This window comes from Acartia tonsa, chromosome 4, assembly GCF_053477335.1.
Source record: "Acartia tonsa isolate MP-2025a chromosome 4, ASM5347733v1, whole genome shotgun sequence".
Classification (NCBI taxonomy): Eukaryota; Metazoa; Arthropoda; class Copepoda; order Calanoida; family Acartiidae; genus Acartia; species Acartia tonsa.
In genome coordinates, this window is record NC_137263.1 from 39,640,753 (window position 1) to 39,667,093 (window position 26,341).

Here is a 26,341-nt window from a genome sequence, read left to right on the forward strand (position 1 = left end):
TCTCATACTCTGTATCTATCTATCATTGTATCTCTCATACTATGTATCTATCTATCATTGTATCTCTCATACTATGTATCTATCTATCATTGTATCTCTCATACTATGTATCTATCTATCATTGTATCTCTCATACTCTGTATCTATCTATCATTGTATCTCTCATACTCTGTATCTATCTATCATTGTATCTCTCATACTCTGTATCTATCTATAATTGTATCTATCATACTCTGTATCTATCTATAATACTCTGTATCTATCTATCATTGTATCTATCAAACTCTATATATTCTATCATTGTATCTATCATACTCTATATATTCTATCATTGTATCTCTCATACTCTGTATCTATCTATCATTGTATCTCTCATACTCTGTATCTATCTATAATTGTATCTCTCATACTCTGTATCTATCTATCATTGTATCTCTCATACTATGTATCTATCTATCATTGTATCTATCATACTCTATATATATCTATCATTGTATCTCTCATACTCTGTATCTATCTATCATTGTATCTCTCATACTCTGTATCTATCTATCATTGTATCTCTCATACTCTGTATCTATCTATCATTGTATCTCTCATACTCTGTATTTATTTATCATACTCTGTATCTATCTATAATACTCTGTATCTATCTATACTTGTACCTCTCATACTCTGTATCTATCTCTGTATCTATCTATAATTGTATCTCTCATACTCTGTATCTATCTATAATTGTATCTCTCATACTCTGTATCTATTTATCATTGTATCTCTCATACTCTGTATCTATCTATCATTGTATCTCTCATACTCTGTATCTATCTATCATTGTATTTCTCATACTCTGTATCTATCTATCATTGTATCTCTCATACTCTGTATTTATCTCTCATACTCTGTATCTATCTATCTCTCTATCTCTGATGCTCTGTGAGCTAATTGTTGATGGACATCATCAGTAATAAGAGCTCCACGACCGTCGACACCGTCGTTCTCCTCCCTAACCTCCCACCTCTCCCCCAGCCACCTCTTTCCATGCCTCCAATGTCAAGTTCAACAGGATAAGGGAGTTGGTGGACGCTACACACACAGACACACACACACACAGATACTCCGTGTGGCGAGCATGAGTGTGCGTGAGTGTGTGTGTGAGGAAGGAAAGAGAGATATACAAGATCTTACGGTTTTAAAGTGAAGGATGGCTGGGAGGGGAGGGTGGGGGTTATAACAGTCGAGGAATTAATCTGATAGGGGGTGAGGGAGGAGAGAGATGTTGAACTTGAACCATTTTACTCACACTGAGTTAGAACAGAGATAGAGAGGGCCATCAACAAAGGGAGGTGGACTTGACTAGACTAGATATCTTAAATTCAAACTGGAACTTTAGTGTGTGTGTGTGTGTGTGTGTGTGTGTGTCATGTTTATTGTGTATATGTCTCCATGAACAAGGGAAACAAATTGAATATAAAATTATCTCAATAATTTTTAGCAGAAACAAAAGTGCAGATAGATTAACATGATTATCTTTGAATATAAAAGTAACAATTGGGCTTTTCAGGTAATATCCCTACTGATCATGCTATGGTTTTTAGGTTTTTTCTAGGAGGGTGAGTAGCTCTTACAGACCCTCACCTAATATCAAAATAAAGGTGGGGGGGGGGGGAGCAGCCTGAATAGATAAATTTGATGAAAAATACTTCCAGGGGGATTTCCCATAACCCTTCGTTTGTCGAACCTCCTAGAGGCTAGGGACGAAGTTACTAGTTTGAATATAGATATGTAAAATAATTTATCAATGTAAATCAAAATATTACTGTTTTACAATTTTGAATTTCAGCTGGAAGTCTAAACCTGACCTAAATATGCAATCCTCCTATTAAATTTTTTGGATCTACTGCAGTTCACGGTAAAATATTGCTGGTAACGAATATTGCCGAAAAACTATGAATTTTAAAGGCTGTTAACTGCTAAACGGCTGAACGTACATATCATGCCCGCACACTGTTTTAAGCGGCATAAGAAGGCTTACAAATAATCTGGAATAGCCATAAATCAATAATGCATAATTATCTCGCAGTGCAGAGAAATGCGCGAAAAAGGTCTATTTTACGCGTTTTTTCTTCAGTGAAGCTTTCCCTGTGTATCATTGGATCTTGGCTATTCCAGATTATTTGTAACCCTTCTTATACCGCTTAAAATGGTGTGTGGGTATGATCTGTACGTTCAGCCGTTTGGCAGCTAGCATCCTTTAAAATTCATAGATTTTTAGCAATATTCGTTACCAGCAATATTTTACCGTGAACTGCAGTAGATCCAATTTTTTTTAAGCATCCAAATTTTAATTGAGGCTTCGTCGCGGCTGCCAAGCCATGGAACTTTCAATTTCGTAACTGTTGATGTGTGGACAGAGACTGTGATGCCAGCAGTTTGGGAGCTAGGTGGATTTAAATTGATTTTGATGAAACAATAACTTTTTAGGTTGTTTTTGCCCATTTTTACCATTCCTAATCCACTTTTAGTGTCTTCCCAACCCTTCACTAACCCATCACTTGCAACATATACAATTTTCTACTTCTTTTAGTTTATTCTATCCCCTTCACTAACCCATCACTTGCAACATGTAATTTTTTTTACTATATTGCCCATTTTTAACCTTTCTAATATCTTTTTGTTTCTTCCCTCCCCTTCACTATCTCATCACTTGCAACATGTAAAATTGTCTACTCTAGTGTAAGTTTGTAACCTTTCTAATCCCTATTTGTTTCTTCCCTCTCTTTCATTAACACATCAATTGCAACATATAAAATTTGCTACTATTGTGCCCATTTTTACCTATCCTAATCCCTTTTTGTTTCTTCCCTCCCCTTCACTAACCCATCACTTGCAACGTGTAAAATTTCTTCTCTTCTATATTGGTCGTACTTCCTCTGTATATTATCCATATATTAAGTTTAATCCTTAATCCCTGAAATGCCCCTGTTCTGTTTCCCCCATCCTGTACGAGTCAAAAATCTCTTCCCAAAAAATTAAAGTCAGGAGGAGTTTTAACATGAATTTCAGCCAGAGGGAAGACATGGGAGGAGGGGATTGGTAAACGGAGGAATAATTTGCCCCCACCGTATCACTCTCTAACTGGGGATGGGGCAAGGTGGCTCTCCCCCTCCCCCCTACTCCTTTACCCACCTCCTAACTTCTTTATAACGGTGTAACATTACTTTCGCACAAAGATCTAATGTACCATATCGCTCAAATAAGAAAATTAATCCATTAAGAATATCAGAATCACCAAACTTAAAATGACAAGTGATAACATTAACACAAAAAGCTGAACATCCAATTATTAAAATAACAATTATAAATATAAATATATCTGATTTTACATCAATTTTCATCAAATTTATATATATAAACTGTTTAAAACAGTCAAAAATTATGATCTTTTAAACGAAGGAGGTTTCAAATTTAATATCATGTCTCGAATAGCATATAGGCAATATAATCAAAAACCTTTCTGATTTTAGCAATGATTTAAATTGTAGCTGTTGATATTTTTACGGAAATGGTGGGACACCCTGTATCACAACGACGAAAGAGCGAAGGAACCGTCTTATATTATACTTTAGTCGTGGTTAGTCAAACAACTCGAAGGGAGCATACGTACGCATTACGTCATTACGTATGTACCCGACCTTATTTTGGGTACTGTGAATAAATTTTTCATTACTTTAAAGTGAAAAAAAATCTAAAAAATGTGACAATTTTGTGTGATAATTAGGCAAAAAAAATAAATAAGTTTTTCATTTTTTTGTTGGCATTTTAACAATACGGTACTTTAGTTCAAGTTTTCGTTGATTTGGTTAAGAATCAGCTGATATACATATTTCAACCAATTGTAAACAATCCACGTAAAACAACATATATTGTTGTTTTATTTTGAACACAATTTTCTATAGGAAAATAATAGAAAATGTAGTGATTTTTATTAGTTATTTTAGTGATTTTTAAGAAGGTGATTTTTTGAAGAAGTGAAAAATGAACCGTGTTGCTTGTTATGGTTAGAAAATGAAGTGTATAGAATAGAGGAAAGGATATATTTTATTTGAATGAATTATTTTTCAATTATTTAACAATTTTTTAAAGAAAATAACTGTTTTTACTCCTTTAATTTATAATTTGTTAAAGTACTTCTATAAACGTCATGTTTTTTACGTAAATAGTTTAAAAATCTTAAATCTTTTAATTTGTTGTTGGATTTATATATCTATCATTGACCTTTCCCTGCATTCTACATCAAGAATATATAATAAGTGTATGTCTGTCTGTCTGTCCGTCTGAAATAAAAAGCAAATGCTATGTTTATTTTTCTTCTTAGTAGATCATTATATTTGTCCAGTGAGGTTTTAAGCCATTTAAGAGGTATAGAAACAAATCTTACCATTTGGTTTTGAGTCAACGTTTAGGTTAATTCTGAACGTTTTGTTTTGTTTACAGAGTCACTTTGCTAAAACGATTATGTTGATTATTTGAAAAATATACATACAGAGAGCGTCCACAATTGAGATCTCTAATGTGAAATGGCGCGCATTTAGTGGTTTTATGCTATATTTATTCACTTACCCCCTCTTTTAACAAATAAAAGTATTTTTTCGGTTATTCATAAATTTTAATAACAATAACAATAGCAATATTAAAGATTCATCTTCGTAGAATGGTGATTTGTTTTTTTTTCACCTTTGCCCCAATAAACCTTGCTTTTTACTAGCTTAAGATAGCAATAACAACCTAACTGATTGAGTCTTCCTTATTATGGAAGCTTTACAATGGTCCTGAGATGGTTTTAGGCTTATTTATTTCTGAATCAAGTCTTGGCATGTTTTTAGACTATTTTTGTGTCCATCTCTTTCCCTTAGAATACAGAGCCTCTAGATGCTAGGGGCACATCCACTAGTTTATAAATAAGACACATTCTTTCTTGAATTTTAGTACTTGATTTTAACGTACTTTAATTTTAATGAATGAACTAAATGACTTGATTGATAAAGCTTTACCAGAAATAATATACCCTATAAATTAACCATGATAACCACATAGATAAGTAAACGTGCCGAAAAATAGGATAGAGATAGGGAGATGTACTTTGTTATCAAAAAAGATTTAGTTAAAATACTTGGATACTATTGGATATGCCCCTAGAGGCACTTTAAATTTCTACAAAAAGTTACTCTGTTGTACAAATCCTAGTGAAAGAGTAGCTGCGCTACGAATAAGGAATTTGAAAGGGGGCGTTCCAAATATCTACATTGCGTAATCAATGAATCACTGATGCATTGGTTTTCCATTTTGAGGCATTCAACTTTCTTAATAGACTCTGATATAATTTTTATATAATTATAATAGATTTTTAAAGTTTACTTAGTCATAATTTTTAGAGACACACAGACAGACACCTATCAGAAAATGTTTGATTAGGCTATATTGATGAATTATATATTCCTCTATCCGCATGTTTATCCAATTAAGACTTAAAGGACCAGACTTTACAGTCTTATTATCTACGCCCCCCCCCCCACACACCAACCCCTTCCTTAAGCATCCCGTCTATGCACATATTTGCCAATTAGGCACAAAATATAGAATCTAATTATTCGAGGAAAAGAGATTTTCAGATTTTTGGTGCTTTAAAATTCCGCAATCCTTCTTCGTTATTGTGTAGCTGCTCTATAACTAGTTTATGATAGTATGTCAGTCTATCATTCGGTGCATCAAACATTTAATATATCCTTCTTCTAACAGGAATTAACAAGAAACAGAAAAAAAAGACATTTTGAATCATTAAACTAATGGCGGAACGGAAGAATAAAGGCGGCACTATGGCCGTCAGATTCCGCCGCATGTTCAACCTACACTTGACGCCGTCAAAGCTGTTGTTAACGGCGGGATTCCTGGTCATCACGTTTATGTTATCATCCGCCGTGGTGATGGCGCAGCAGAACAGCGCCGCCAGAGCTAGCGCAGAAAGGTTGTTTGAGGAAGACGCCGCCGCCGATAGCAACGCCGATAATTCAGCCGGCAGCAGCGGTAACAACTTCACCAACACCATTACCGTGAGTATGAGCAATGCGTTTGAGCAGCAGCGCTACGACGGCTGGTACAACAATCTCGGCCACCCTGACTGGGGTTCCATCGAGTCACATTTGACCCGTAAGACCCCACCGTCATACGGTGATGGCGTGTACACGATGAGTGGTCAGAATCGACCCAGTCCGCGACAGCTGTCGCAGGCGTTTATGAAGGGACTGGACGGATTGGGATCTCTGAAGAACAGAACTGCTCTACAAACTTTCTTTGGACAGGTAAAAAAATTTGGTATTATTTTCAATAATTTAATGAACTTATTATTATTAGGCTATTCTTCTCAATGAATACACCTAATGGTCGTCTGAGAGTTTTAAGCTATTTTCCGATGGGTGAGTGTTGCAGGGTTGGATTTCACTAGCGAAAAACTATCAAAACAGTTTTTAAATGTTATTTTTTTTCAAAGAAAAAATGGAGGAAATCTCCCACTTGTATAGCCCATAGAGGCTGAGGACTAGGACACTATAGTTATTAAATATTAAGTATTATTCATAAAATGATAGTGTTTGCATATTCATTATTTGACTAACAACAAAAACAAAAAAAAACTGAAGTGTAAAAACTGAAAATTTAAATATTATATAATAAACTAATATTTTATTCATTTTTACTTTCTTTCATCATCTAATGTACCTAATGAATATTTATAAAAACACCATGCAAAGTTTGAAATCGATAGGACAATTCTAACGTGCCTAAATTAATGAAAAAAGCTATCCATCTCAGACGTACGGACGGACGGACCTACCTTAATTATAGAAAAGCTTCGCTTTTAAAAAGTTTGTTATGTACTTGTAGAATGTTCTTATTAGTTTCCCATTAATCACAGTAGCATGACTCAAAAGGAATTATAGAGTATACTCGCAACTAGGTATATAGACACAAATATTTCTACCTAAAGACATTGATAGACCTAGGAATTATAGAGTAAACTCACAACTAGGTATACAGACAAATATTTCTACCTAGAGACATTGATAGACCTAGGAATTATAGAGTAGACTCACAACTAGGTATACAGACAAATATTTCTACCTAGAGACATTGATAGACCTAGGAATTATAGAGTAAACTCACAACTAGGTATACAGACAAATATTTCTACCTAGAGACATTGATAGACCTAGGAATTATAGAGTAAACTCACAACTAGGTATACAGACAAATATTTCTACCTAGAGACATTGATAGACCTAGGAATTATAGAGTAAACTCACAACTAGGTATACAGACAAATATTTCTACCTAGAGACATTGATAGACCTAGGAATTATAGAGTAGACTCGCAACTAGGTATATAGACACAAATATTTCTACCTAAAGACATTGATAGACCTAGGAATTATAGAGTAAACTCACAACTAGGTATACAGACAAATATTTCTACCTAGAGACATTGATAGACCTAGGAATTATAGAGTAAACTCACAACTAGGTATACAGACAAATATTTCTACCTTATGACATTGATAGACCTAGGAATTATAGAGTAGACTCGCAACTAGGTATATAGACACAAATATTTCTACCTAAAGACATTGATAGACCTAGGAATTATAGAGTAGACTCACAACTAGGTATACAGACACAAAAATTTCGGATCTACTGCAGTTCACGGTAAAATATTGCTGGAAACGAATATTGCTAAAAATCTATTAATTTAAAAGGCTGCTAGCTGCCAAACGGCTGAACGTACAGATCTTGCCCGCACACTGTTCTAAGCGGCATAAGAAGGCCTACAAATAATCTGGAAAAGCCATAAATCAATAATGCATAATTATCTCGCAGTGCAGAGAAATGCGCGAAAAAGGCCTATTTTACGTGTTTTTTCTTCAGTGGAGCTTTCCCTATGCATCATTGAATCTTGGCTATTCCAGATTATTTAAAGGCCTTCTTATACCCCTTAAAATGGTGTGCGGGTATGATTTGTACGTTCAGCCGTTTGGCAGTTAGCAGCCTTTAAAATTCATAGATTTTTAGCAATATTCGTTACCAGCAATATTTTACCGTGAACTGCAGTAGATCCAAAATTTCTACCTAAAGACATTGATAGACCTAGGAATTATAGAGTAGACTCGCAACTAGGTATATAGACACAAATATTTCTACCTAGAGACATTGATAGACCTAGGAATTATAGAGTAGACTCACAACTAGGTATACAGACAAATATTTCTACATAAAGACATTGATAGACCTAGGAATTGCATTTTATTGACTGCCCTTTAAACACACTGTAAAAAAACATATACAGTTACCTGTTTTTTCTTACACAACCATTATCAAATTTGGAAAAAAATACATACAGGGTGTTTTTTTTTTTAATAGGACAAAAGTATTGCTTAATATAACCCACTTGCTATCGACAGAAATTAATTTCTTTATTGGGTTGGGGCAATTTGTATAAGATAAAATATATAGCGAATTTCAACAATTGATGCCTTAAAAACCAGTTTTTCCAAAGTACCTATTTTTGGAAGATTTTTGAATCATGACCAATTGAAAGAGTATGCTAAAATGCGTGCATTTTTAGAAATCAAATTGCGCGGCTTGTGTTAATAGTAGAAAAATGTTACGCATACCGTTAGAATTGTCATAAACTCTAGTTTTTAGAAATATTTGTATCATAGCCATGCTATTTGTAGTACAGAAGCTACGTTGAAAAATATGAGAAAGGTTGAAAAGTTGGAACATTTTACCACGTAGCTCTTAAACTATACGTAGCACAGGAATAGTCCTTAAACACCCAAAAACTAGAGTTTATGACGATTCTAACGATATGCATAACATTTTTCTACTATTAACACAAGCCGCGCAATTTGTATTTTAAAAATATACGCATTTTTGCACATTCTTCAAATTGGACATGATTCAAAAATCTTACAAAAATAGGTACTTTGGAAAAACCGGTTTTTAAGGCATAATTTATTGAAAATCGCAAAATATTTTTTTCTTATACAAATTGTGGGGCAATAATATATTTTAGTTCGCCTAAAAAAATACTTTATTAATTTAGTGACCAATACAAATAATTCCAAAGAATTGTAGACCTCTTTCTCAAATTCTACTACAAACTCACACACACCCTTTAGACAAAATGAAAATATTTTTAAGAGTGTAAATACTCCGTGTTCTGTGACCGCATTCCTAGAAAACTCTACCAGCACCCACTCAATGCTAATTGGCGATTTCATAAAACCGCCAACAAATTTAATAGGGACCGACAATATAAAGTTTATTAACACATGCTTACGAAATTTTTGTACAAAATTTCCTAAATCAAATTTATCTTAATATAGTTGACTTATTATATGCATTAAATGAAGAAAAAACTGCACTTTTTTATGTACATTTTCCAACTAATACTGTTGTAGGATTATTCCTACACTATGTTGCTAGTGGTCTGAATAAGAGACTGGTCATCTAGATTATCTATATTTATTATTTGATGTATTGAAGACCGATTATTAAAAGGGTTTATTGTTTGCCATTTATAAATACAATTATAGTTTTATAAAAAGTTCTATAATCCTCAAAAGAGCGTCGTTAATCTTGAATTAAAACAGCCCCTATTATCGGCTGATAATAATTATAGATATTTTTTTTCAAATATCCTATTGGCTAATGTTAGAAATTCGTTTTTTGACAGGAATGTATGTTGACCTAATTAGCTGGTAAAGATGGATTTCAAGCAACCCAGATCTCATCTCTTAACCATTAATAACATTATTATTATTATTATTATTTGATTCTTTATTTGTCTTTATCATTTACTTACAAAGATTACATTAAAAGTATAACAATATTAATTTAAAACTCATTTAAAATATTCAAGTTGGGTAAAAATTGTTTATTTACACATATATAAAAGAATAGCATTTCAAAATTACATTGGTTAAATAAAAAAGATTTTTACAATCTGTGACATTCCCTTCGTTCAGTCATATTTTAATTCCTCAGATTATAATGGATCACATTTAAGGTGTGATTGGCAGACTGAATAAAGAAAGGAGGGGCAGGGACAGTTTTATTAAGAGCAGAATGCTCTAAAACTGTTAAGTACAAGGGTCGCCAGAGGATGAATTAAGGATAATTTTCGACTGGTCCCTTACCTTATTATTGCCCCTATAACTCAAGTCACAGATCCTGGGCAGGGACAGTTTTATTAAGAGCAGAATGCTCTAACATTGTTAGGTACAAGGGTCGCCAGAGGATAATTTTCGACTGGTCCCTTACCTTGGTATTGCCCCTATAACTCAAGTCACAGATCCTGTGGTATTCCCCTAGCCCAGTCATCAATAAAGCCTCCAAAAAAAAAATAGTGTATCACATATAAGATGTGTTTAGCAGACTGAATTAAGATGAGAGGGGCAGGGACAGGTATTCTGATAATAGACAGCTCTGACCCTGTTAGGTTTAAGAGTCGCCAGAGGATCATTATCGACTGGTCCCTTACCTAGGTATTTACCCTGTATAGCATACTTGAGCTGACTAACCGACAGAGTAGAAATAAATTTTATCCAGGGTCAAATTGTATTGTTGTTAATTTTTCATATCCTAGCTTATAACTTTTATTTTTAAGCAAAAATTTCCTTTGAAAGGAAATGAATTCAAGTAGATTTGAATTTAATGGAAGCTTTTTTTTCAGTCTTGACTGAAAGATGAAAAATAACACAAGAATAATTTCGATATTCAATACAGTTATGAGGTTACTGGTGAGCGTTTTTGGAACTCCTACTAACAGCCAGCTTGACTCAAAATTATGTTCAATATTTTGTAGAAGGTTTGTGAAGTAGTTGGCAGTAATACTAGTGGTGACAGGACAGTTCAGATAAAAGTGCTGGGCAGTTTCTTTGGGTGCGGGTAGATTCCTGTCCAGTCTACAAAGTGTACATTCTGGAGACTCTGGCCTAAAATTAGCGATATTGGCATTAAAATAGTGAAAATTGTTTATTGATTTAAACGAGAAATCTCTTATGTTTATAGGAATAAAGGACAAATTCCAAACTTTTTGCCATTTACGCTCTCTCTCTATGTCAAATTCTCTGATATTCGCCCAGTTATACCTATTTAAATAAGTCTTACACTTTTCTAATAACATTAACCTTTCTAGACAGATAGACATACTAACATACACACATGTATATATACAGACAGACAGATATACATGTCCACTACACATGTGGCAGAACTTCTCTGTAACTAATGACCTTGAGTCTGTTTGTCATTCAGGTTGGAATTACATTGTATTAAAGAAGGGGTAGCACTTATTTAGATGTCTCGTAATTTAGTTTTGAGAACCTTGTAGAAATGACTGTAGACATTCATTCAAATAAACCTAAGGAGTGACTGTAAATTAAAGTGGTACCCAAAGTTTTCTCATTTGTTGGCCTAAAAACTTTGGGTACCTTAATTATATGATTGTTTCAAACTTTAATGACACTAGGGGTATTTTGGTTTATTCACATTATTGATGTACATCAATTTATCGTCCATTGTCTTATCCATTTAGATCCCTTAATAAACCACTGTACTACGATATATCCACAAAATTTCAGCATTTGTCCGCCATTTTCATATTTTTCTCCTTGTTTTTTAAAATATGAAAAATGATGTCCAATCATCTGTATAATGATATTTATAAACCTTGTTAGCTTAAGAGCCCTGATGTATATTTAAAAGGGCATTTTTGGGCCATTCTTGGATGGGAGTGGGGGGTATAGGGAATGTGCCCTATTTTAAATTTTCATCTAATGGTCATTAATAATATTTTCAGCATTAATAAAAAAGCTATTAACTAGTTTAAAAGTTCTTGTAGTAAGAGACAGGTAATCTGCCAGTTTGTACCAAAAGATCTCACGAACCGCTGAATCGTTATGATCTTCTTTTTTTTTTTTTTGGGGGGGGGGTGTTGGATACCTCTACATTCCTAGAGAAATCGCCTGTAAAAATAAATCATACTCCCCCCCCCCATTATCATTTTTACCATTTCTTTTAAAAGACGGCTTGACCTCTCATCTACCAAGGGGCCCTAGAGGGGGGTAGCTGCTAGTCAATATAAATAAAAAAAATTTTTTTGTGAATTGCCACAAAGAGATTTACTGGTCCTTCATTAGATGATTCATAAATGTCTTGAGACAGCTTTATAAACAGTATTTGATAGTTTATTGTGTCATAAGTAATAAATGAAAAATCCAGAAAACTAGCGTTAAAATGGCCTATTACACTTTTTTTGCTAAGTTTTTGGTTTTACTAATTGTTGATTGTGTAATTATGATAATTTATAACAAAACCTGGTAGCAAACACAATTATTTATGTCATAACCAATTAATTAATGCAGACAATTACACAAAAACATAGACATACACACGCACACACACACACATACACACGCCCACACATACACAAAAACACACACACACACACATACACAAATACACACTCACACACGATCATTTAACAAGCATAAAATGCTACGTACTATGTTTGTATATGTATATTTAGTATAGTAAGGTTTTCAAAACGGGTAGAGTGGTTAGTCTACAATATTTAGGTTTGTCATTGGCAGGTTTTAAGCTATTTTTGCGGGATAATAAGTTTAATCCTCGAATGAGTAGATTTACCCTACTATATTGGCAAAGCCCATAGTTGCTATTGCAGACTTATTGGTGAATGTTAAATTACATTTATAAATTAATATTCAGTAATCTAATTAGTTTAGATATTGGACTATAGTTTTAAGCATACTTTATTAGAAGATTTATTATTGTCAAAATATTGTACTGTTTAAATAATGGTCTGGACTAAGTTGTCTTTAATTGACCTGTCCAATTAAGATAACAGTGGCTAAGAAATCAAGTTTAGATATTGTACTTTAGTTTTAAGCATAGCTAATGTCAGACTTATTGGTGAATGTTAAATTACATTTATAAATTAATATTCAGTAATCTAATAAGTTAAGATATTGGACTATAGTTTTATGCATACTCTATTAGAAGATTTATTACTGTCAAAATATTGTACTGTTCAAATAAGGGTCTGGACTAAGTTGTCTTTAATTGACCTGCCCAATTAAGATAACAGTGGCTAAGCAATCAATCAATCACATAATATTACTAATGATATAAATATTTTGAAAGAGAGATATTAAACGGACAACTGGTTTAGTTAATTATCCGGAGGCAATGCTAGAAATAAAATCACACATTAATTTTTCTGGTCTAATGGTCTCCAGTTAGCTTCACTTTAAACAAGGACAATTATATTAATAAGTAGCATAGCAACAGCAATAATAATATCAATTTACAATCTGTCGTTCTTTTAATTATTTCAAATAGTACAGAAAATACTATTTTCTAGTCTAAGTGACCTTTTTATAGTTGACCTTTTGAGCGAAAAAAATTGGGCTGTAACTGAAATTAAGATATTTTTTTTCTATATGCAAAGCATCTCTATATGTGTGTCCACTCCCCTTTACTCTTGTCATCTTTATTTAGTAGGATAAGCTCTTTAATTATATGTCCGTACATCCGTCTTGCTTAATATAATTTGCTAAAATTTAACTTTCTACCAATCAAATTAGAATGTCAGACCAAACTAGTCTTTTAAACATTTTTTATTGAGAAAATGATTAGTTTAATACTGCTGCGCTGTTTTTGGATGCAATTATTCTTGTGTTCTACTTTCTATATTTCTACTAGTTTTAAATTACAAACATACATATATGTACTTTACATATCTAAGCATTGTATTTTGAGCTTATTGCTGGGTAATTTAGAGTACATTTCAAGGTATTTTATCAAAAAGGTTTAGAAACTACTGGTTTGATCACAAAAATGGCCTAAAACTGCTTTAAAATCTCGTGTATTGCCTATATATTATTTGTATAATGTAAAATATTATTGATTTTATTTCAAACTTTTTCTAATCTATGAGTAAATAAACTAATGTATGTGGTTATTGTTTTATTGGGCTATTCACCCTCTTCTCTCCCCCATTTCCCCCACCCACAAAAAAAATAATTTATTTTTTTCTTGGACTCTAAAAAAATGCCTTCCCCTAACCACTTATTTTTCTCATCCACTTTAGGCAATTTTGGTCAATTTTTTTGTGGGGGGAGTGAGGGGGGGGGAGCTGGTGGTGATTGTAAATTTTTTAACCCATTTTTATTTGTACTAGAAAGAACAAAATAGAAACCAACAAAAATCCCAGAGTTTAAGTGGACAATGAATTGTAAATTTAATTGGTGTCTTAAGTTTTATAAACACAATCTCTCATTCGTTGGATTTAAGAACTTTGAACACTTTTAGTATATCTAGATAAGTTAGTTCAAAATAGCAGCGTTTAAACCTTTCAAAAACCGATATTTTTCTACAGAATGAGTAATTTTGTCAACCTCAATTTTGGTTATACATACATTTATCGATTCCAACATTAAAACTGCTTTTGTACTTTTTCAGCCGTTTTTTACCTATAAATTAATCTTTAATGAGATGTTTAATTTTTGAATAAAACTGAATATTTATCTTACATAAATACTGTATATGCATTATATGCTTAAAACAACTGATAAGTTTTTACAATGTTTTTTAGTGGATAAAATATTTATGTATCTGTGTTTTTATAGGGTTGAAGTGTGTGTGTGTGTATGTATGTGTGTGTTATGTGACTTTTGACAGCTATTTGGCCGGCCAAGCCTTGTAAACGGGGCGTAGATTGAAAAATTCCAAGAAAATGGTCAAATTCCCCCTGTCCCCCCTTACAATTCTCTTTTTTTATTTTAATGCATAAAAAGAATCTATAAAAAATACATAAACAAAGTATTCTGTTTGTAAGAATATCCTATTTCTAAATACTTTTTAAATTGTAAATTTGAAACTTTAAAAATCGCCCCCTTGGACTTTTCTTGCTACGCCCCAAAATTTTGTGCACCAAGCACTTAAGAATTCAACACAAAAATATGGAGTTTTTTCTCCCTGGAGTTAAAGATTTTTTTTACACTTGGAATACATAAATATTACACACGCACACACACACACATTCATACACAGACACACACACACACTAAATAACTACCATACACTGTCCAACCGTGCTTAAATACAATTGGACACTTTATAATCAAATTCTATGAACGTATGTACATTTTTTATTTTTTTTTTAAGTTTGGGGGTGGGAGAAAAGGTGAAGTTAGTTTTTTTTTACTAAGTTTGCCAAAAATATTTACATCCTTTTTCACTAGGTACCTTTTAAATTAATCCAGAAATTCAATTATGACGTTACATACAGATGATATACGGATAGATAGACAGACAAAACATACAGACTGACAGCCATAGTGTGTACAAAGTATACAAATTGTAACAATTAATTACTTTAAAAAAATATATAACAGTTTTTTGTTTGATACTGCGTGTGCTAACATTTTATGATTAATTATTATAAAAATTTATTAAAGGCTAGATCAATGAAGATGATTTAATATTTTTGGTTAAATCACATTTTCTTCCTTGTAGTTTTCAAAGTATGATATTCAAAATATAAAAGCTTAAAAATTATTTATTGTAAGTTAAGTGTTGTATATATTTGTGAAACATGTACATTTTATTTTACGATATTCTTGTGTTATATGTATAAGTTGTTTTTACTGCAATGGTATTTTTGAAAGTCACAAACAAGCATTTGGTGGGACTTTACAAGTTTATTTCAAAAGTGGTTTGGTATTATTTTTTTGTTATCATTATTATGATACAAATCTATTCTAAACTGCATTTTTTTAAATCTTAGGTGTCACTGTACTTGTAATACTTCTCTATCCTGTTAAAGAAAGGTGCAAATTTTTTTTGGTCCGAACCGAGTTATGGAAACCTTCACATATTCTCCGGATGGTTTTATGCTTTTTGATTTCAAAATTCAGGTTTTTGGTAGGTTTTAAGCTATTTAAATCTTCGAATATAGAGCCTCTGTTGTATAGAGGTTAGGTCACTAGTAAGTTTTTACCTATATAATCAACCTTTTGAAGTTAAAATAATTTAATAACCTAGAAATAAGGACACTAGCACAAAATATGAACGAAATAACAAAGTAAAGCTAAGCATAATTTTGATAAATGCTAGATGATTTTTTATCTGTTGTGAGTCATATATTTAATGAAATAATAATAAAGGCTTTTTTCTAATCTCTATTGAAGCTTATCAGGGGTCTTTTGTTCAATATATTTTGAACAAATATCGGTATTGTTAAGTTGGACCTTTTCTCACCCTCTCTAGTTTATCATATTTGACAATACCTAGGATTATATCTAATTGAAAAAAATTATACACAATTGTAATATCCTTGTAAATTTAAATATTGATAATAGTTATTTCTCGCATCGTATTATAAACAGCTTTCCGCGGATATAGAATGTACAATTATAAGATTAAAACCAGTTTTTTAGCCCCGAGGTGCCGAAGGCACGGGCTAAAAAACTGTTTTTAATCTCATGATTGGGCGTTGCTACAAAAGACCTACTCTACAAAAGACCTACTCGTCGGTTCTACAAAAGACCAACGCCTACAAAAGACCTACTCTACAAAAGACCAACGCCTACAAAAGACCAACGCCTACAAAAGACCTACTCTACAAAAAATCGTAATGCTAGAAGGTCATGGCCGCAGAGCTCGGCCCCCTGGCCTGCCTAGCCGCGGGCGCTTGGCCCCCTTGCCTAAAACCTAACCTAACCTAACTTATATGTAATAATGTATGAATGTTTATCGTACATTACCTTAATTATATTTTAGAATTTCGTTGATTTACAAAAAGTGGTTGGTAGATTTTTTTCAAATTTTAATATTTTTTTTTTACAATATTTAGGTAAGGTTAGGTTAGGTTATAGGCAAGAAGGCCGAGCGCCCGCGGCTAGGCAGGCCAGGGGGCCGAGCGCTGCGGCCATGTATTGATTATGTATTACTTTATTAATAAATTTGATGTTTATAAAACAATATATTTTCGTAGGTCTTTTGTAGAGTAGGTCTTATGTAGGGGTAGGTATTTTGTAGAGTAGGTCTTATGTAGGGGTAGGTCTTTTGTAGAGTAGACCTTTTGTAGGGGTAGGTCTTTTGTAGAGTAGGTCTTTTGTAGCAACGCCCATTATTGTACATTTTTATATTCGTAGAAAGCTGGATATAATTCGATGCTAGACATAGTTTTTTCGTATGGATGAGAACCGATTCCTATCCACCGGATTCGAATGAATACGAGAAATATATCTACAAATGACCATGTCCTTAGGGAATGGATGGTGGAAATTAATTCTCTTCTACCTTAACCCCCCCTCTTAAGTCTTAGATGTGAAGTCTTTCTTTGTTTGTTTGTGTTTTTTTTGCGTGGGCGAGGAAAGGAAGGGTGGAAAAAGCCATTGTACTCTGCTTTTTGTTCCCTGAAATTATACCTTTAGACTTGCCACGTACCTGTTGAAGTTACAGAGGACGGGCCAAGTGAAATAAATTAGATAATGTCATATTTTCTAAGCATCCTTAACCTTCCCCCTCTTTTTTATCCCCTCACCTCTCTTTCTTCCCTTGTTAGATAATTCCCTCTCTTTCATTTCGACTACTATCTATCTCAATGAGAAGAATTAAAGAAACAATTTTTATAAGAATTTATCTGTTCTAAAGAATCAACAAGTAATGAAGCCAGATTGGAACAAGACGATGACGGTTTAATTCATCTACAATCCTTTCACAAGCAATAGTTTACAGGAAGGAATTGGAGAAGAATAATTTGGCCATTTTCCTGTACATTAAATTAGAAATTTTATAAAGGAAATAAACAATTTACAAATATATATAAATAATGTTTTAAATTGAATGTTTTATATTCTCTATGTGTAATTTGATAAATACATGGTAGATAATGTTGTTTATTTGTGATTTTATAAAATACTCAATCAAGCAAAAATCTCATTTTAAAACCAATTATTGAAAATGAAAAAAAAGTGTGAAAAATATTTAAAAACTGTCTCCTACTTGAATAGTTGCCACCTTTTATTATTAACTGTAATCATATCACAACACACACACACACACACACACATAAAGACACATATATTTCACAAATATTAAAGAAAATACTCTTTGTTATGAGCCAAATCTTAAGTAATTTTCTAAGATAAGTAATTTCTGTTTTGTAAATTATTTTTGCAATTTAATAATGATTTAACTTTAAATTTTAGGTAAGTTTTGTCGATGATTGAACAATTTTTTTGGGATGCCTAGCATAAAGTTTCCTTTTCCCTCACTGATTGACTAAGTAAGTATCATTCCATCAGCTGTTTGTAGACTTAACTCAATATGTTGTTTTTGAAGGATTTTTTCTTATTTCATTAATTGTGAAATTTTGTAAAATTTGTCGACTTTTTCATATTATGTAGAGTGTATTTTTTTTCTTTCCTGGATATTAAAAAATAATGAATTTTATTGTTTTATAATCAACACCGTATTGAAATTGGTTAGGTCTGCCTTACCGTTTTTGTATTCCTTCAATTTTCACACCCTTCTGGCAAAACCCTCTATAGGCCAATAAATTTTTGTTGATCAAGAACCCTAAAAATTTACCTTAGCTTTTCAAAGAAGATTTGGTGATACGCTTTCTTGTCATGAAAAATTAATCCGGTTCTGTCCACTAAGCAATACTGTAAATCCCCCTTCCTCCCGTAAACCTAAGTTTTTAAATTAAATATTTGCAAAATATTTATCTGTAATTTCCCTTCCAAACCTGATGAGGCTGAAACACCTTTTTTTATTGGAAAGTTAGAGAAAAACATGGAGAGGTCAATGGGCGATAAATTACTCCACCTTCCTCCAATTTTTAATTTATTTGTAACATTATGTCTCATATAAACAAAAATTATTATAGGAAGAAAAGAATGTAGTGTACATGTCATGATTTAATCTCCATTGACCACTCCCCTCCTCCTGTGAAAAAAAGCTGATTCGCGTCGTCTACAAAATTTCTTTGTGAATTATTTTTTTAACACAAAAAAATTAAATTGAATCGAGTTTCATAAATTTGTCATTTTTGTGGTTTTACAGCTGACTTTTTTGTTCTCTTGTTAAGATGTAATATCAGGATCCAAAGGTATAGGACAATGGCCGATAAATTGATGTACTTACCCAGTGATGATACATAAAATTAACCCCTCTGTAGATTACAATTAAAGCTTGAAACGTTTGGACACTTAACTGGATTATTCAACCAATCAGAATTCACTAATAGTCCCTAAAATTTTCAAGCAAACAAATAAGAAACGCCATTAGTTCCCAAAAGTTTTAAAGCCAACGAATAAGAAACGCTAATTTAAAATTTTTGGGACTAGTGTAATAAACAGCTTATTGTCCCCTCTCTCTGTGTATTAGTCGCATTTTCTATCAAAAGTTTATTAAGACCCCATTTTATCTTTAAAACATTGACATCACGCATATACTTAGCCACTAGGGGAGGGCTAGGAAAATAAAAAATAGCCAAACCCATACCAAAACATTTATGATGCTTCCCTAAAATTTACAGCCTATTTGTACTGGGATTTTTCGAAATCTTTAGCCTTAATATCTATTTCATAGGATCAATATGTGAACACAACTAAGAGTAGGGTTTACTCTAATTAATGAAGAATTACGGCATAATATGTAATTTTAGCACTTTTATGTTTTACTTAAGATTTTTTGGTTGGGGGCTGTTTGAAAGCTATTGGATATTTTGAAAATCACTGTTGATAGATAAGATTGATTAACTTTATACAACACCTTTACTTGTCTTTTGATAACATTCTAAACAATTTAGAATTTACTATCAAATTGAGGTTCCCTTGTATATCGGTTGTTGAGGTTCCCCCCCCCCCCTCTTCAAAAAAGAGCTCAAAACACCCCTTAGGCATATAATTTTTTACCTATATTAAAATTCTATCTACGTGTACTCTACCAATTTAATATATCTAGTTATAAGATATAATAACTTATTTATGATTTTCATTTTTTAAATATTCAAAACACGTTCCTATTATTATGCATTATGTAGAATGCATTAATAGTATAATGTGATGTTTATGATAAAAACAAAAAAATACACCCCCCCCCCCACCCCCTCTTCCACACTCTTTCCAATATTCATAATATTCTAGTTAAGTTTTAAAGAATATGCTAATTTTTTAAGAATTAATATTATGCGCACAAAATAACAAGAATCAAATTGATCAAATTCGCGCTTATTCAAATTTTCCCGGGTTGGGGAGGGAGTTTGAGGGATTCTTTCGCGCCACTGCACTGCTTCAAAGAAAACTTTTTTTTCAAGAGAACATATTTTTGAACGGGACTGGGGGAGCGTAAATACCCAACAAGAAGCCTGAAACCTGTTGGACCGTCAGTAAACCTGTTTACGAGATCTTAGTGTTAAATTTTTTTTCCTTTTTTCTTTTTGTCTTCTGTAAAATACTTTATCTCAACTTTTTTCTTAGTTTTACTGATTTGTGCCTTATGATTAAAAATCACCAATAGAAAATTCATAGATATTTATGTACTCGGGGTTAAAAAAAGGGAGGTACAGTTCGATTTTGTTTTGCCTGTTTAAATGTAAAGATTATAAAATTGTGTTTATAGAGATGTTGCGAATTAAATATTCGAACATGCATAATAAGTGTAGAACAACAATAACATGATCTTTAACCAGACTCTTATAAGTTATTTTGCTGTTGTTAAGATTTTTAGCTTTTTCATACTCCTTCATACAGTCACATCCCCCTTTATCCTAGCAAACTCACTATGAAAATTATTCTTTTAAAACGTAAATAAATGCACCTAAAGATATTGTGTTATTCTTTACTAATGGTTTTAATCCATGTTTTTTTTGGAATATGATACAAATTGTCCTGAAAAAATCATCTTAATTAATATGAACGTTTTGGAGATACCTTTTATCAGAAGTTAACCATAAAATTTTCTTAAATACCTCAGTTACTATTTTTTATTTTTATGTAAAGGCTAACTTTAGATAATAAATTGTAAATTGTAATTGAATTAAAATATAGTAATAAACAATCCCAAAAAGTTTTACTGTGATGATAAAGTAAAGATACTGGGGCGAGGATTATTATTGGATAGCTCCCCAATCAAGGGAAGGCGTGGGGATATCAGGGGCGGAGGGCACATCATGAGATTCAATTTTCTATGCTCCATAATTTCATAGAAGCAGGGTTAATACGGAGGTTCACAGTGGTCCAGAACAGGTTTATTACGGAATTTCACAGTGGTCTAGACTCTAGAACAGGGTTATTACGGAGTTTCACAATGGTATACAACAGGGTAAATATGAAGGTTCTCAGTGGTCTAAAACAGGGTTAATACGGAGGTTCACAGTGGTATACAACAGGGTTATTACAGAGTTTCACAGTAGTATAGGCCAGGGTTAATATGGAGGTTCACAGTGGTCTAGAATATGGTTGAAACAGAGTTTCACATTGTTCTAGAACAGGGTAATACCGAAATTCACAGTGGTCTAAAATAGGGTTAATACGGAGGTCTACAGTGGTCTAGAAAAAAGTCCAATTTCAATTTGAATTTATTCTGTCTTATTTTCATGTAACTTTGTGTTCTATATAAATAATATTTCCTAAGTCAATATAAGTACTTTAAAATGTTGGTGTTGATTGTATGTGTGTTTGTGTGTGTGTATGGTGTGTGTGCATTCTTGTGTTTGTAAGTGCATAAAATATTTATTGTCCAATAAAAAATCAACCTTTTATATCTTTGTAGTTTATAAATATCTTTTTTTCTCTCCCCCTTTTCTTTCTCATTCTCTCATGTATTGATTGCTTAAAATTGAACAAAATCCATTTAACATCACACCAGGGGGGATTTCAAGATTTTTCCGGAGGTGGAGGGGGGGCGGAGAGCAAGGAGGTGTATTTTTTTTATCCTTGGCTATAAGTAATATCTTTATTGCTTTTATTACAGATTATTGCGTTTTTTAAATAGTTGTTTAGCATGATTGCTGACTTCTCTTTTTTCTTATCATTTAGTTCTTTAAGTCTATGATTTAACCCCTCGATATCTTGATAAGAGTAATTTTATTTCAAAGGTTAGTCATTAATTATATAACCTTATCTTTCATATTTCTAAAGAAAGCTTTTATCAAAAAGTCAGAAACTTCTTGAATTTCATTCAAAAATCTTATTAGTTTTTAATGATATTTGAAAACAGTTTTAAAAATTTGCACATATCCTCCCTCACACATTAAAAAACTTAAAATTGCACTATCCCATGTTCCAAAAGTATTATTTCATTTTTTTTAAATTTCCTGTATAACTAACTATACATATTAAGCTATAAAAATTGGAAAGAATTTTAATGAATATAATAGATTTGAAATCTGCATAAAATTTTAAGGATTTTTTATAAAATTCGTTTTTTGTATAATTCTTTATCTATAAGCGCAAATACAAATTAAGTTAAATAATTTTGACATCTGTGATTGGTGGATTGAAAACTATCTGCGCCCTGATTGGAGAAGCTTAAGTGACGTACATCATTCAACCAATTAGAGCGCAGCTAGTTTCCAATCCAACTATCCTATTGGTCAAAATTTATTAACTTAAATTGGATTTGCGCTTTTAAATAATGAATTATATAAAAAACGAATTTTATAAAAAATCCTTAAAATTTTATGCAGATTTCAAATCTATTATATTCATTAAAATTCTTTCCAATTTTTATTTTAATACATATTCCTTTATTCAAAGATTGATTCTTTGGACACAAAAATTTTAAATTGAAACTTTCAAATTTTAAGAATCAAGATTAAATTTCAGGAAATTTTTGAATACACACACTGCTACTTAAGCTCCTGTTCTTTCAAGATCATTCAATATAAAGGGAAAAATAATACATAAACATTAAGGTTTATTATTAATGAAATATCATGAATTTGAATATTTGTAAGTTCAAATAAGAATATTCAGACTTAAAAAATTTTTTTGGTAATTTTTAAAATTCTTTGGCTAAATCCTAATAATTTCGCTATTTCCCTTATGTTTCTCTTTCTTTCATTTCAATATTTTCCACTCCTTTTTTTAGATGCAGATAACTGTTCTTGTTTGTTCTTTTATGGCCATAGTTTTGGTTAATAAGTTGGCAGTTACAACTTTTTAATTAGTTATTGGACAAAACCAACACATTAGCCTTCACTGGTGGAGAGATTACCACTCAGCTCCTGAATATATCAATATTTTAAATGCTAACTAATATGATGTTTGTCTGTCTGTCTTTAGCAAGCATTGCTTTTCAGAGAAAACAGTTATAAAAGAATTTCATGTTTTTGTTTTGCATAACAGTGAAGTATTGTACAGTAAGATTGAAGTGAAATAATTGCATGTATGATCAAAATCAACAATTATCTAGTTGAACTTTAAGATTTTTAGGTAAACAAAAAATTTCATACACCAAATTAACGTATATGTAGAAATACTCTGTTTATAGTATAGCTTCGCTGGTGATACTAAAATGTGTGTGTTGAGATTATAGCTATCAAATTAACTCTTTTTGGCACTTAATACTATTGTTACTTTTTCTGATTGATTCAATAAATTAAGTTCTGTTATGTTTTAGTCTACTTGCATGAGGCTGTGCATCTAGCATCTTTAGGCTCTGTATTTGAAGTGGGAGGGCGGAAAATAAACCATCCAATGACCGGAATTTAAAAATGAAACAGCCCAAAACAATCTTAGGACCTTTAAAAAGCTTTCCCTAAAATGGATAATCCAGTTTAGTGGTTAGATATATCTTAGAAAACATTGTCCATGATTATTTAAAATAAGATATTCCTTTACATATTTATGTAAAACTGATTTGTTATCATCAATTCGGTTTTCAAAAAAGCTTTATATTAAAATACAACTTTTACTGATATAGTTTGAAATCTATGTATTTTATAAGGATTTTAAAAAGACTATATTTATCAAAATTGCCCTATTTAACAAGAATATTGGCCAGAAATTTATCTAATTTATTCGAAATATATACGGTAAGGTGGTAAATAATAAAATATTTTGATGTTTGAGGTGTAAAGTACATTTTTTAATGGGATATAAAGATAGATTAATGGAGGGCAAATCAAACAGTTTCCTTTCTTAGGAGGCATAAAGTTGTACTTGTGATATTCGATGGAAGTAGATTCTAAAATTCTAAGCATTTGATATTTTAGAACTACACAGCTAAACATATTTGCATGCCTAAGGAATTTGGGATTGGGGTAGATAATTATTCGCCCCATTGACCATCCACAATTCCCTGATATTTTTTAACATATGGGCACATAAGTTTTAGAGGGTAGTCGGGTAAGTTTTTGTTGCACGATTAAGGGATAAATAAGGATAAGTTTTATTTTTTTTTATTTTCCTAGTTTCAAGTATTCTCGAAAGTTTTAAATCATCAGTTGGCATTTAAATTGACTAACTGTACCTTACTGTTGTACTGTCATCTAAACTGTTAACAGCCCATGATTGCTGCGTTATTTGTGCACATCCCTTGTCCCTGTGACTCGTAACTCGTGACTGATGATCAGGATTCCATGCATTTCTTTTATACCCCTTTTTCAATAGCGCAGCTACTCTATAATTAGGTGTTCCCGTCTGACTGATCCTATGGTTCTTTATATTCATATCAGAACAACTAGTGCACTCTTTATGGCAAACATGTAGACGACTGTGATTTTCTATGTACAGACCATTTGGATGTTCAAAAAGTTAAAGCTATTTTTGTTTTTACTTAATATATTTCAATATTTTTACTTCAATAAAGTTTGAAAATGTTTATTATGGCTGCTCCGTTTATGGATAAAATTTCTGTGTTTAAAGATGTTTATGCAATCTGATGAAAAATAATGGCTTGACCATCCAAATATAATCATAAAAAGAAAAAAAATGCTTCCTTTAAAAGATCAGACTAAGAAATGGGACAAAGGGGGATTTTTTATAACTCCTCCCTCCCGCTTAACTTTTAAATTTTTGAAGAAAGAAAGTGACGTAGACGTTTAACAATCAAATGTAAAAATAATCTTTATTTTGATGGATGCGCTTTTTGGCTGTTTTGCTCCTTTACCTTCCTCCCCTTTTTACCACCTCTGCACCCCCTAAATTCGGGGTTTGCTTACATTTTTTTGATATATGAATTTTTGGTATTTTTTTCATTTTTCTACATAACCATGACTTTGAATGATGCTTGGATTTGTAAGAATTAAAAGGATAAAGTTACTATTTCTATTTACAGAATAATAAAGCTAGTTTTATATTCAAAATATTTTAAATATAAACTTTATAGGTAATTTTATATGAAAGGATGGTCTCAATGGTTAGTTTTAAAATAGATTAGTCTACTAAGAAAAATGATCTTCAGTTTTGACTAGTATTTTGGTTTCATGTAACAGGAGCATTTCATAAAATAATATAATATTTTATTTAGTACTATTAAAATAAGTGTAATATCTAGATTATTATATTTTTTTAAAAACCTTATGGTAGAAAACTGTTTTTTTTTGTTACTTGAATTTGGTTCATGAAAAAGAAAATAATAAAAAATACTAATTTTATTAAGATAAAATATTCATTATTATTTAGACCACAGAGAGACCATAGTGTAATATGTACTACATGTGAACTAGGATATATAAGTTGGAAGTATTTTTAATGTTAATGTGAACCAATTGGTCAAGATATATTTTATTATTTAGACCACAGAAATACCATAGTGTTTAGTATAATATGTACATGTGAACCCATTGGTCAAGATATATTTTATTATTTAGACCACAGAGATGCCATAGTGTTTAGTATAATATGTACATGTGAACCCATTGGTCAAGGCATGTTTTATTATTTAGACCACTGAAATACCATAGTGTTTAGTAAAATATGTACATGTGAACCCATTGGTCAAGATATATTTTATTATTTAGACCACAGAATTACCATAGTGTTTAGTATAATATGTACATGTGAACCCATTGGTCAAGGCATATTTTGCAATTTGGCCAATTTTTATGGGAGATGGAATTAGAGGAAAGTGGAGGTGGTTATTAAGAAAGGGAAGGAAAGTTTTTGAAATTTTTGCATAGTTTTGGGTTTGAGGGGGAGAGGGGGGAATTAAGGGAAGGGGGCAAGTAATGCATGCATAATTT

The 26,341-nt window shown here is 31.8% G+C and overlaps 2 protein-coding genes across 2 annotated transcripts in view; one reads left to right on the top strand and one right to left on the bottom strand.

Annotated features, from left to right (window-relative positions):
* The window catches only part of Sec5 (exocyst complex component secretory 5), a 305,887-nt gene that overhangs the window by 76,109 nt on the left and 203,437 nt on the right, over positions 1-26,341 (bottom strand). The gene's annotated exons all lie outside the window — the stretch shown is intronic.
* Positions 5,801-26,341, top strand: part of Duox (dual oxidase) — a 193,202-nt gene continuing 172,661 nt past the window's right edge. Inside the window, exon 1 of the mRNA XM_080158071.1 lies at positions 5,801-6,356. Within this exon, the coding sequence (XP_080014197.1) occupies positions 5,844-6,356 (513 nt within the window). The 5' untranslated portion in view covers positions 5,801-5,843. The remainder of the gene's footprint in view (positions 6,357-26,341) is intronic.